The sequence below is a fragment of the Herpailurus yagouaroundi genome, unplaced genomic scaffold (assembly GCF_014898765.1).
Source record: "Herpailurus yagouaroundi ecotype Mexico unplaced genomic scaffold, PumYag 202, whole genome shotgun sequence".
NCBI classification, from domain to species: domain Eukaryota; kingdom Metazoa; phylum Chordata; class Mammalia; order Carnivora; family Felidae; genus Herpailurus; species Herpailurus yagouaroundi.
The window spans coordinates 6,954,147-6,968,104 of NW_024412433.1; the positions used below are offsets into that span (position 1 = coordinate 6,954,147).

At 49.9% G+C, this 13,958-nt stretch overlaps 1 protein-coding gene across 2 annotated transcripts in view; it reads right to left on the reverse strand.

Annotated features, from left to right (window-relative positions):
* The window catches only part of INPP5D (inositol polyphosphate-5-phosphatase D), a 124,168-nt gene that overhangs the window by 37,537 nt on the left and 72,673 nt on the right, over nucleotides 1-13,958 (reverse strand). For both annotated transcript variants that reach the window (XM_040450648.1, XM_040450647.1), the window contains exons 7-11: nucleotides 12,150-12,230; nucleotides 11,911-11,982; nucleotides 10,841-10,964; nucleotides 3,572-3,678; nucleotides 790-892 (exon numbers count right to left, since the gene is read on the reverse strand). In XM_040450648.1, coding sequence (XP_040306582.1) covers nucleotides 790-892; nucleotides 3,572-3,678; nucleotides 10,841-10,964; nucleotides 11,911-11,982; nucleotides 12,150-12,230 — 487 coding nt within the window. The remainder of the gene's footprint in view (nucleotides 1-789; nucleotides 893-3,571; nucleotides 3,679-10,840; nucleotides 10,965-11,910; nucleotides 11,983-12,149; nucleotides 12,231-13,958) is intronic.

The window sequence follows — 13,958 nt, forward strand, 5'->3', positions numbered from 1 at the left end:
TATATATATATATATATATATATATATATATATATATATATATATATTTGGTGCATATTAGTACTTATTTCTAGCTGAATACTTACACTAATTAGTATACTTTACATTTAGTGTGATATATTTAGTGTATATATATCAGTATATAAGTATACAGTACATGGTTGTAACTATATATTTGGTGTATATTTAGTACTTATTTCTAGCTGAATACTTCCACTACCTGGTACAACCTATATTCAGTATAATATATATTAACATATAATATGTATCCGTATATAAATACATATAGTATATATTTAGCATAATATATATTTAGTATGTATTTATTTCTACCTAGATACCAATACTAAAAAACTGTGCCGTTTATATGAAATTCAAATGCAATTGGGCATCAGAGCTCTCTCTTCCTCTCTCAGTAAATCTGACAGCGAGGGAGTTCTCTCTTCCAGGCCTGAGGCCCCCTGGCAAGCTGCCTAAGGCTGGCAGGTGCCCAAGAGCCCCGTCACCCATATATGCAGTTTCCCTAACACTTTCCAGCTTAGACATGCCAGGTAACCCAGCCCAGCTGCTCTTGGGGCATGAGAATCCCAGAGCTCATTTCTCTCATCCATTGTCTCGGGAAAAGTCCACAATTCCCTAGAAAGGAGGCTGCGTAGATGGGCTGGGGTGTGGGGGCGGGAAGAGGACAGGTGTCCCCCACCCATCTGCGGATGCCCGAGGCAGCAAAGCAGAACCCAGAGGGAGGGGATGGGAGGAAGCGGATGGGGGTGGGGGGGCATGTGGACCCACCCATGTTCCAGGTGCCGATGAAGATGGTGATCATGTCCGGCTCCGCCTGCTCCGAGTGCTTATTCTTCATCTGCTGGAGAAGCTGACAGAAGCCTTCTCTCTTCTAGGGATGGAAGGGCAGACAGACTCAGAAAGGCCTCCACCTCCCTGCACATTACACTTTCAAAGGGCTTGGTCAGCTTCAAGAAAACTGAGAGGGGCGCAAATCAGTACGAACTTGCAGGAGAGCAATCTGGAAATGTGGGTCCAAAGTCTTAAGGAAGTGGCTTCTGACTGCCATTCCTCTGCAAGGACCTGACTCTAAGAACCATCAGGAAACGTGCAAAGACCCAACTGTGTCACGGGGACCGTAGCGCGCACTTCAACACAGAAAAAATTACAAACGACCTCAGTGTCCAATCCTAGGAAGCAAATTAATAATCGTATTATGAGTCATCCACATGCCAGATAGAATACCGTAGGGTTTACAAGTTTTGGTGCAGAAATGCTTTCTCAACAAGCATAGATGTCCAAACTATATTGTTAGGTGGGAAAAGTCAGTTGACAAAACAATATGAATAGCACTGTTGCATTTTTATAAAAACACAAACAAAAACCATCCAGAAAGACAGAGTCCAAAGACTACTAGTAGCACAGGTGTGTTTTCATTTTAAATGTTTTGCTTATTTGTTATTTTTCCACCAACGAGAATAGATTATTTATTTGCTTGTTTTCCAGTTTATTTCTTTATTTAGGGAGACAGAGAGAGAATCAGCAGGAGAAGGGGCAGAGAGAGGGGCACAGAGGATCCTGAGCAGGTTCTGTGCTGACAGCAGAAACAACAGACAGCAGAGCCCCAACGTGGGGCTCGAACTCACAAACCACAAGATCGTGAGTTGAGCCAAAGTCAGATGCTTAACCGACTGAGCCAGCCAGGCACCCCAAGAATAGACTATGTATTACTGTTTCCAATTCTGTGTCTCCCTCTCTCTCTGCCCCTCCCCCGTTCATGCTCTCTCTCTGTCCCAAAAATAAACGTTGAAAAAAAAAAAATTTAAAAAAAAAAGGGGCGCAGTCGGTTAAGCGTCCGACTTCAGCCAGGTCACGATCTCACTGTCCATGAGTTCGAGCCCCGCGTCGGGCTCTGGGCTGATGGCTCAGAGCCTGGAGCCTGTTTCCGATTCTGTGTCTCCCTCTCTCTCTGCCCCTCCCCTGCTCACACTCTGTCTCTCTCTTTTTCAAAAATAAGTAAACAATGGGGCGCCTGGGTGGCGCAGTCGGTTAAGCGTCCGACTTCAGCCAGGTCACGATCTCACGGTCCGTGAGTTCGAGCCCCGTGTCGGGCTCTGGGCTGATGGCTCAGAGCCTGGAGCCTGTTTCCAATTCTGTGTCTCCCTCTCTCTCTGCCCCTCCCCCCGTTCATGCTCTGTCTCTCTCTGTCCCAAAAATAAACGTTGAAAAAAAAAAAAAAAAAATTAAGAATAGACTACGCATTTAATGAAGGAAAATTTAGATCAAGGAAGCTAACAAGAAAAGAACAGATGAAAGCTGTCAGAGTCTCCTTCATAGTCTTCACTGAGTTGTCCCGGGTACCTGGGTATACAGCAGGGGGCAAAGCGGCGCAGCTCTCTCAGAGCGTGCCGTCAAGGGCAGGCTGAAATAGCACACACACACGTATTTCAGGTTGTACCATATGAAATTACCAATACGTGCCTGTTTCACACCTGCAGAGATGGCAATTTCATTCGATTCACCCTAATAATTGCAAATCCCAGGTAATCACTTCTGAAGAAACCAGCTCACAAGGACGTTGTGAGGACTGTCACTATGGAAACCTGTCTTTAGTTATGTACGAATGGCTCCAAATTTGGTGCCTCAGTTTACTGCTGTGTCTCAACACAGCTGAGCTTGCAGCAACGGGCAGAATTGGTTTGGGGATCGATGTCCCCGTACGCAGAATGACGCCCAGCCACGCGTGCTTTCTCTCCACCTTCCCCCGCCCCTTCGCTGTCATGCCTCTGAGTTCTTCCCACCCTCTCAGCCAGCTCTGGGCACCTTCGGGCCTCCCACTGGCCTCCCACCAGCCCACCCCTGCCACTTCATCCACGGGGCACGTGAAAGAAGCCAGGTCCTGGCACTTGGTAAGCTAAGCTGGGAGCCCTTGTCCCTCAGTCTTCCCGTGGTGCTAACACACAGCCAGCCAACAATCTGATGTGATTAGAGCGCTTTGTGCCCTGCCTCACGTGAGCCATATATTAACGGGTGAACAGTAAGGCCAACGTGGAGGGTTTCAGTCCCTGGGTGCCATGTCGTAGCAGAGGGATCAGATCATAGAGAAGCCGGACTCTGGCTGCACAGAGGCCCCCCGCAATGCCAAAGACCCTGAGGATTTCCATCAGCCGGCACCACCTCCTGTTCCAGGAGCCAGTCCTGGTGGGACGTCTCACTCCTGCAGAGTGGGGCAAAATGCAGACACGGAAGGAGTGCTGGCTGGTATTTGGAGCTAAATCTGAGGTGCCCCAGAGGGCTTCTGAGTCCAGCCCAGAGAAAAGGTCTCCCAGTGGGGCTCAGGGTGGGATAAGGCACAAGTGATCAAGGACGCGCCCCCTCGGGGGCAAGCTGTTCAAATCCCAGCAGACCTGGGACGTATCCCAATCTCCCTGGGACTGGTTTTCCCAGGTGGGAAGGGGGCTGTGAGAACCAAGTGAGCTAATGGTGCAAATTTCCAGGCACAAGCAAGCCTCAAAAGACACATGTCCCTCACTCCCCTCCTGACCCATCTAAGTAGTTTGTCATCACTCACTTTGGAATCAGCAAAAACATATTCCTTCCGCAAGGTCTTCTCCTTCTCAGTTTCCACCAAAATCACCAACTTGTTCAGAAACTTCTGAGACTTGATGAGCTGCAGGACTTAAGAGAAATGAAAGTTAGTTTATTCACTCATCTACTTATCACACTATAATATGTAGAGTCTACGCTATATTCTGCCACCTGATCAACAACAATCCTGACTTCCCATCCCCAGGTGAGCACCAAATTTATGCCTAATCTCCTAGATCCCTTTGCTCCTGGCTGTTCTTCTGGACAAGGGCTCATGCTTGAGAAGGGGGGTGCTTTGTACAAGCAAGAGGCAGCCTGGCCAGAGCAGAGACAGTATGAAGTGTCACCTTTTCATGTTCCTCCTTTGCTTTCTCTCCTCCTCCCTACCTCCGTTCCTTCCTTCTTTTGCTTTGCTTTCAGTTTGTGTCTAAACTAAAATTGTTCACTTCTATCAACAACCAAGACTCAAATTGTTCTACAAGATTTTTTACAAACATTAGTAGCCCCCCAACCCCACCTCCCTCCAATGTCCTCCTACCGACAGGCAGCCATGTTCAACTCCCCTAATGGATTCTTTGGGAACTTTACTGTCTCTAAATAACATGCTTATATTGTCTTGTGGTGTTTCAGTTTTAGATATTTCCTATTGCATATTGACTTCCCACTACAGAAGATGGAGGTTTAGATCTCTTTCAACCTGTCTCCCTTCTCACACTCCTCTCCCCCTACTAATGCATAATTACAGTCCCCTCCTCATCTTCCAGTAATTTTGGCCAAGTAAGTACTCAGTGTATTATTAGGACTATGGAAGGGCAATTGACAGATACACCTCCACTGCTTTCCTTTTCCTACACAACTTTGTTTTTCCTGGAGTTAATAATTGCCATGTTTTTTTTTTTCCATTGGTCCTAACCCTCCTCGTATGTAACTCTCTTTTTCCTGTAATTAAACACTTTCAGCAGGTTTGCCATCCTGGGAAAGCCTCTCCCAGAGCCTCTGGGCCCTCTCTTCTCTGGGCTGCGGACCTCTAAGCCTCATGCATAACCATTACCTTAGAACTTCCCTCTCCATCATTCAGGAATTCACTCGTCTCTCTTGTACTGGATCCCATTTCTCAGCTATCATGTCTTCCTCTTTCTTGCTTTATGCCCAAGTTTTGGTAGAGCAACATCTCTAAAAGTTTTCCAAGAAAAGGGAATGGGTAATAACTTTTGGAGGCCTGGCATGCCTGAAAACCCTACCTTCACACTTCAGAATAATTTTCCTCAGGACTCTCCCTTTGGAGAACTTGCTCTATCATGTCTAGTTTTGGGCACTGCTGCTGAGAAACTCCAAGCCATTTGGATATACCTGTCTGCAGAAGAGTTAACCTGGGAAGCCTGACCACCATCCTTGGAAAGATGCTTGCAAGGTGGTTGTTGAAGGGCATCTGGGAACATGGATTTGGGAAGGGTCCCAGCATCTCCTGACTGATAAGAGCAGCTCACTATCCCCAAACTGTTTCTAAAACAGTATGGTTTACGCTGAACATCCGCTTTCCTCCTGGAAGTCTAGAATTTGGGTATATGCCAGGCAGAGAGGGTGCCTATGTGACCACTCGCCAGTAAAAATCCTGGGTGCTGACTTTCTAATGAGCTTCTCTGGTAGACGACATTTCACATGTATAGTCACAACTCACTGGGGGAGTAATTAAGCGTGCCCTTTGTGACTTGTATTGGGAGAGGACTCCTGGAAGCCTGTGCTCGGTTTCCCCATGGAATTCTTCCCATGTGCCCTTTCCTTTTGCTGATTTTGCTTTGAATCCTTTCACTGTAATAAAGCATAGCTGTATGACTTTATGCTGAGTCTGGGAGTTCTCCTGGTGAGACACTGAACCCAGAGACAGACTTGGGGGGAGCCCTGCCACAGTCTGTAATCTATCTTTAACCTTGAAGATTTTAGGACCTTTTCTTTGACACGAATGTTGTTAAGAATTTCCAATGCTGTGTGCGCCTTAAGGTGGAACAAATTTCCTCTGCTATGCTGGGCACTTTGTGGGCCATTTTCAATTTGGAAACTGGTGTTCAGCTCTGAGAATTTTTCTCATTGTTTCCATTTTCTCTCCCTGACTTATTTTGGTGTTGGACATCTTGGACTGGTCTAATTTTAAATAAGCTCTTCTCTTCTATTTTCCCCTCACTTTGTTCTTTTGTTCTACTTCTGGGAGCCTTCCTCAACTTTATCATTTTACCCTTCCATTCTGTTTTTATTTTTAAAACTTTCTGCTGTAATGTTTTAATTTCCGCTTCCTTATCGTCTTCCCCTCTTCCTTCCTCCTTCTACTTTGTTCTCTGGACGTTCCTTTTAAAATAGCACTCTGTTCTTGTTTCGTGGTCCAATTTCTTTCAAACTTCATAATTTGCTCCCTCCAAGTTTTTGGTCTTTTTGCTTATTTTTGCCTTGAGTCTCACTGCCCATCCCAGGCTTCCCTTCAATGTCTGGGGATTCTTGGCTGTGTCTTCCAACAGTGACAGAGTCACACTGGGCTTCTGTACTGGGTGGTCTCATGGGCTGACTCATGGGCAAACCTCTTGATTTTTGCCCCTGGGCTGGTCATGTGCTCCAGAGGAGAATCTTTCAACCTCCTGCCCACAGCCTGTGGACCTGGCTGGCAGCATCCGGGCCAGGCAGGGATGAAGGCTGTGGGATCAACATTCAGAAGTAACTGCTATTTAGTCCTGTGTTTCCAGTGGGTTCCTCGGCCTTTACCAGGCCTGGTGTCCCCCCAGCCTTTACCTTCTCTGGAGAACTAACATCCAGTCTTCTCATGAGTGAGGGGACCTAGAGGGGAGGCTGTGAGGAATGGAGAAAGATCTGGCGGATCTAACTCTTTTAAAAGAGATTTTCTTCCAATCCTGATGTTTATAATCTCACCTTCACCCCCACTTCTAGGGGCCCCTCACAGTATCAATTCCTGTACCCTTTGTGGGTTCTGTGGTATGAGTCAGGTGTCTCAGTTTTTCCTACTACATGCTTAAAATTGAGTTTTGGTTCCTATAAGTTGGTTATCATTATCCATCTGTTTTTCCGCACTTAGAATTTTGTGGCCATCATTTTCACACCCGGTCTCTTTGTCCCTGTTGAGTTTTGCTTTTAGGAGGGACCTGACAAATGTGTATGTTCAACGGCCATCTTGACGGAAATCCCACCCAAGGGAAATCGTGGACGTCCTGTATGCTCAGAAATCCCATCAGCCTTGTCGGCACCGTAAACATCCCATGGTGTGACTCCCACTGCTACCAAGTGGGATCCCCTCAGACTCTTCCTAATCCGCTACTATGAGGCCACGTCTCCTTCCTTCCAAACTCCTGGTTTTCCTTGACATCCATATGCAGGATTGTGTGGCTGCTTCCAAGATGGGACATCTTGCTCGATCAGGATTAGTACTCTACCAGGCCCGGTATGTGGCCCACTTGTCCCCACACCTAGTTAAATAAAACCAGAAGCTCTTTGTGGTTCTCTTCTTTGCCCCTCTACATCCACCCATGAGCAGGTGTGAGCAGTTCTACCTTCAAAACATTCCCAGCGTCCCACCTTTCAACATGTCAAGCCACCACCATGGCAACTGTCTGGCGACTGTCAAGGCCTCCTAATTGGTCTGTCTCCCTGTCTCCCACAATCTACTTTTAGCACAGCAGCCAGAGTTCATCTTATATGGGATCACACTACTCCCTTGCTTCCAATCTCCTAACAGTGGCTCACTGCCCTTAGAACATACCCCGGCTCACCAAGCCCAGGATAGGGGCCCAATCTCCGCACCGTGTGTGCTCCAGCCACTCCAGCCTTCGCACACGCCAAGCTTGCTCCCATCTTGGAAACTCTGCTCAAGGGCCACTGTCCGCATGGCCAGCATCTTCTTGACACTCAGGTGGCAGCTCAAATGGCACCCCTCCATCATTGTCCTATCATCCTGCTTACATTCCCAGCCTAGAGCTTATCACTCCCTGACGCCTTACTGGTTTATATATTTGTGTACTTGGTTATTTTCTCCTCGACCCTTACTCGCATGGAACCTCCCTAAGAACGAGGACCCCCCCCCCCACTCCCGCCCTGGCTTATTCACCTTTGCATCCCCAGCACCTGACACATAATACACCTAGTAACTGCTCAGTGAGTGAATACATTATGGTTTCCTCATACAGCAACTGGCTTTTCTTACGCACAGAAGAGCTCAATGCCAAAGCTACCCATGAACATGGTGACTGGAGCAGGGCAAGGAAGCTCCAACACCTGCAGCCGAAGATTTCCTTCAAATGATCAGCACTTTACAGAACCATGATTGGAAACTGTGCCAGGACCGGCTGAAGACACGCCTTATCCCACCAGCGCTCACAATGACCCTACAGGAATTCGTTTCATGGCCACGGACATGGAGTGTGAGTGGTAAAGCCACTATTCAAGGTCAAACCACTACCAAGCTGTGGAGCAAGGATGCAGACACAGTATGTGAATCCAGTCTACCCAGAGCTCCTCGCTGCTGAAGCACCCCGCCTCCGGTGCCAGTTATAGACAAGTCCCTAAACACGCGCGGCCCCGTGGACTGTGTTACCGCAATGGTCTTGAACTCATTTGTTCATTCACTCACTCAGGGATTCACTCAGTATGTATTTATCAATCACTTACTCTGTGGAAGTGTGGCTGTAAACTCTGGGGATTTAGCAGTAAACAAAAAAGCCCCACTTCCTGGCCTCTGTGGAGACCACATGTTTCTGGTGGGCGGGCGTGGGGGGTGGGAATTTATGAGCAACATTGCAAGCGCCTCAGTCAATTGGCAATCCCTGACTATGCACCTGCTGGGTACCTGGTCCTGTGCAGGATTTCAGAGGGTGTAAGATAGGGACTTGGCCCACTTAGGGGAGGGAACTTGTGAACAAGTAATTGTGTCCTGATGTGACAGATGCCATAACAGAGGGTGAGCTGGGCTCCACGGACTGAGAGGACAGGGACCAGGTAGGTGCGGCCCGCAGGCAGTCTGGGCCGGCAGGCTCTGGGCATCCATGCTTCTCCTTCAAAGGCTCATTAACCTCCACTGTAACAGTGCATTCTCGACACGAGCTGGGTTTTCCCAGGGCCGCTCTTCTCTAGCTTGGCTCTTTCACCCATCCCTGATCTGACGGCAACTCTCACACCGCCCATAATCCCACAAAGGGGTATATTCACCCCTCTAGGAGGTCAACCCATCCATCAGTGCTCTCCGTTCCACAGAACGTCTCCAACTTTTACTTTGGCATTCCAGGGCCCTGTCCACATCTGGGACCCCATGCCCCACTGCTCCTCCCCTTGGGGCCACAAGTAACATGAGATTTCCCTAACACCCTGCTCCGACATATGCCACTCAGTCCTAGTGCCCTCCCCCACCTTATGCTTGGTGAACTCCTATTCATCCTTCAAAGCCCTAGACAGAGCCATCTGTAGTATGAAGCCTCCCTATATATCCCACAACAGAGCTAATCAATTGTCCTTCCAGGCTAACCTTGCATCTGACACACGTTCTAATACGTGCTCACAAGTCAACTTTCCTTCTAAACTGCTACATCTTTGAGGGAGGACTACACTCGGGACTGGTCCATGGAAGATACTCCAAGGAAAAACGTCCACTGAATTAAACTGACAAGGGTGAACGGTGCTTCCCAGAACCCTCGAGTCCAGAAATTCGAGATCTTTACTTCAAACCCTCCTACGCCCCATGTCTCTGGCCCTGCCTCAACACTGTGACCCCCACTCTGCATGAGCATGACAGCCCGTGTCTGTGTCTGTGTCACGACATCCCCGTGTCTAGGGACTTTCTTTTCCTGGTCTTTCCTCACTGCTGTATCCTGCCCTCTCCATCTTCTGCCTTACCTTGGAAGGATGATTAGAACAGCCACGGTGTTTTCATGAGCACCTACTACTTACTAAAGTTGACCTCTTTAAGGCTTGTGGCAGCCCCACAGGATGTGTATCCTTATGACAAGAGCACACGGAGAGAGGCACTAGACCGAGGTCACGAGTGGCCAAGCTGGGATTCCAGGCTGGGCTTCTACCGTCTCCCCTGTGCCATCTACGCTCTTCCCCAGACTCCCACCCCACGTGCTGCCCTGAGAGCATCCCCTGGACCTTGGTGCCACAGCCCAGATAGGAGCAAGAGGTTGCAGGCCGGAGTAGGCCCACGTGGGGTTGACCTCTCTCCCCTGGCCTCTGCCTGGGCACTTTGCCATGGGGCCGGTGCTGCTGCTGGGCACAAAGGAGGTGCTCTCAAATGCCTCAGCTTATCTACTCTGCATGACAAACCTAGGAGAAATCCATTATTGTGATTACTATTACTATTATTCCCATTTCACAGATGAGGAAAATGAGGCACAGAGGCCATAAGTAACCAGGCCAACATGACATCACTAGCAAGTGGCAGGGCCTTGATCTACCCGCACTCCTCTCTGTCCCCCTGTGCCCAGCACAGTGTGGCACCAAGCCAGCACTGAATATAGAATCTCCCTTCCTGCCAGTCTGCAGGCCCAGCTATAGGGGACTCTGGGGGATGTTGCCGTAGGGCTTGGCTGTCGAGCCAAATATCTGCCATCTGAAGAGACAGCTCAGGTGAGTGTTCTTGATGGGGTAAGGCTGCTCTTGGTGGGTAAGTCTAGAGATCCATGTGAAACATGCCATGAGATGCTGCCTCTGCCATCTCTGTTGATGCTTACTCAGGCCCAGAGCAGTTGGGCGATGCGTCCAGGGTCACACAGCTGCTGAGTGGCAGAGCTGGGATATGAATTTAGGCAGTTTAGTTCCAGAACCCACATGCTTGAGCACATGCTAAACTGGGTCTCAGTCTACGCTACGCTTAAAGATGCTGACTGGTCCGGCAACCCTTCCACGTGCAGGGCTCTGTACGGGGACCGTGCCGTGGCCTTTTGCAACAGCCTGGTTCCTAATGGGGAAGTGCACATTCACAAAGAAGTGCCCCCCGGCCCCCGCCCGGCGCCGAGCATGTAAGTTCACTTCCCCAGGCTTCGGTGGAAGGCAGTGGAACAGACGGAGGGCCTCGTGAAGGAGGCACATGTGAGGTGGGCCTCGGAGCTGGGCGGGGGACCCACAGGCAGGGTGAGGGGTGGTGAGCATCCTGGCACAGGGGTGGGCGTGCCTGGTGGGACTTCCTCTCTGGTGGTCCGCTACTGACCGGCCAGGCGTAACGGCACCTGCAGAAGGGGAGTGTCACGGGTGTGGGAGGGGGTCTTACTCTTATTGTGGCCGTAGAACTTGTCCTCAGAACCGTCCTTGGACTTCTTAATTATCAGTTTCCCAGACTCCACGTCGACTTTGAGCTGCAGCTTCTGAGGAATCCCCAGGGATTCTGACTTTACCTGCAAGGAGAGGGGAGACGTGGGTCACCCTCTCTCTCTCCAGACTCTCCTGGAGCCTGTGAGCCCTTCGTCCGTGGGGCTGCACAGCCCTTGGCCGCTCCAGCCCTGGTGTCCCGTCGGTGCCATTGGGCTCCTACCTCCCAGCGTCCCTCGCCCCAGAGCCCCAGTCCATGTTTCTGCGGGTAGCCCCCGAGAACCTGGCGAGCGTCGTGTGCACATCAGCTGCTCTGCCAGCAGGTTTGGCAGAGGGAACAGGTGAACTACCGGAAATTGATTCATTTCACTGCTTAATTTGACAACACTCATTAATCTGATGTGTCATCTATTCCCAGAAAGGATGTTCATAACAGATTTAAGCTCCCGGGCCTTGTTACAACCAACAATTTAACATTTACTGATAACAATTAGGAAAAAGACAATTGCCTAGGCATGCTCAGAAGCTGGAGATGGAAATACAGAATTAATATCAGGGCCAGAAAGGGCCTTTGGGGCCCATCTCGTCCTGTGTTTTGGAATGTGGGACCAGGGCTGGGCTGGCGGCACCAGAATCTGTGTGGATCGTTAAGAAAAACAAATTTCTGTATCTGAGCTCGGAGGTTCTACGTAAGTCACGCTCGGGGAAATCATGGAAATTGTATGTTTTCCTGCTCTTCTCTTGAGGCACTACTTTGCTGCTAGTTTTGGGGGCCCCTTTTTGAGGTCACTTACTGCCACGAGTTGGAAGATACAGTTTAAAAGCATCTTGGGCTGAGGAGCTCTCCCCTGGGGAGCCTTCCCTGAAGGGGGTTCGCACACCTGTCTGGGTACCAGCTCCACACGTGGCCCTGCCAACCAGCACTCTCAGCGTCGGGCTCCTTGCCTTCATACCGCTGAGCCAAAAGGCTGTCCTTCCACAGGGACCAGAACGGCCCCCGGCTTCCTGGAATACAGGGGCACAGCCACTCACCTCAAAGGTGACCGGAGGGATGAGGGAACGTCGATGGGGAGACTCGGTGCCTTCATGCAGCAAGGCCTTGACCTGTGGGCATGAATGCACAAGGCTCTTCAGGTTGGGGGGCACAGGGAAAGCAGCGTCTTTGGGGACAGAGTGAAAGGGAGCACGAGCGTGCACACTGGGGCATTCTCTAAGCGAAGAGAGGACCAAAGAGAAGCCCAGAGAAGCCGCATCCCGGGATGTCCTAATACCTTGTCTTCAATGGAGGACAGGAGGCTCGTCAGTTGGCTGAGCTTGGCCACCATGTTGACTGGATTGGCCTCACCAGGCGCCTGAAGAAAAGAGCAGGCAGGGACAGCGGTCACAGAGTGTCACCATCCAGAGGCACTCCGCTGGGCCCTTTCCACGCTCTCTCTCATTTTGCTCTCCCCGCCGACAACCCCCGAAGTGCTCTCACCCCCCTTCGCAGACAAGAACATCAGCTATGCAGCATCATCTCAACATTATCGTAGCCAAAGAATAAACCTTCATCTGCTTCTCCAATTTCCTGTCACCTCAGCCACTCAAGTTACTCAAAAAACATTCTGGGACTGGCCTTGATTGTTACCTTTGTTCCCCCTACATCTACAGCATTGGTGTTCCTCCTCTACTTCCAAAATATAGCCATCTCACTGCTTAAAACCCACCACTGGGAGAAAATTATTTGAACTCCTTACCCTGCCCTCTGAGGCTCTGTATGGTGACCCTTCACCCCCAGCCGCTCTCCTCCTCACCTGTGACCTGCGCGTGTCCTTGAGCTACACTCCCCGAGGAATTCCCAGAGATGTGGGGGGTCACCTGGGAGGACCACCTCCTCACTCAGGTCTCAGATCCACAAAGGGGTGTTCGTGGACCACACTAGCTAAAGATGACCGTCTCTCTCAAATCACTCTGCTTTGTTCCATATCAATCACCTAGGTCATTCATCTGTTCCTTGTGTTTTCCCTGCTAGAACGGGAGCTCTCTGAGAACTGGGGCCATGAGCATGGCATGCAGGACTAGCACCTGGCCATAGAGGATGCTCCATGAAGTTGGTCAACACGTACAGGAGGCCCAGAGAGCCGAAGTTCCTTGTCTGAAGTCACACAGCCAGTGAATGGCAGAGCGGGACTTGAATCCTTGACCGTCTTGAGACCAAATCCACGGTCTCGAGCGTTTATTCCCAGAACCGACATTTACAAAGCATCTACTCTGAGCCAGATGTGCAGTCACACATGTGGAATTAATGATACCATCCCTGCCTTCCAGAAGCTGGAGGAGAAAATCAGACATGTGTATGGAGTGGAACGAGGGTTATCGCCAACCAGGTGAAATCCCTTTACCTCACCCCTTGCTTAGGAAGTCAGCCGCCCTACACTTTTGTTTGACATCCAATTCCACCCCCCCCCCCACTTTAGTGTACTACCTGTCCCATCACCTCGGCTACCACCCCCACCATGGCCATCACAACTGCCCCCAACCACCCTCATCACCCCCCCCCAACCCTCAGGACTTTGTCAACACCTCAAACACATCCTATTTGTCAACATTTCTCTTTTGGCTTTGCCCTGCTCCTTAACAAAGCTCAAGGTCAAGCCTCAGGTGGGGGGGGGGGGTGGAGGGGCCTCAGGTGGGGGTGGTGCAGACCAGCTGATCAGCAGAGGGACAATTCAGGATCCCTTTGTTCCGGGTTGTTTTTCTCATAAAAAAATTTAAAAGATAACAGATTTGACCTCCTTCTCTCCTTCTTGGACACTTGGAATGACCCGCTGGCTTCCCGGGGCAGGCTTGGCAGAAACTTACCGAGTGTAAACAAAGCTATTGACAAACTGGGGGTTGGTTCTCAGGACCGAAGGGATTAGCATGATGCCTGCACTTGTGGGTCCCAGCCCACAGAACATACGGGAGAATCTGAGGAGTTCTGCTGCTGCCAAGCACATTTTAAAACGCATCCATTCATCTAATCCTAGCATGAATCGATTCTTCTAACCCTTGTTTTGCGGACGGGAAATTGAGTCACAGTTGGTGAGTCAACTTGTCCG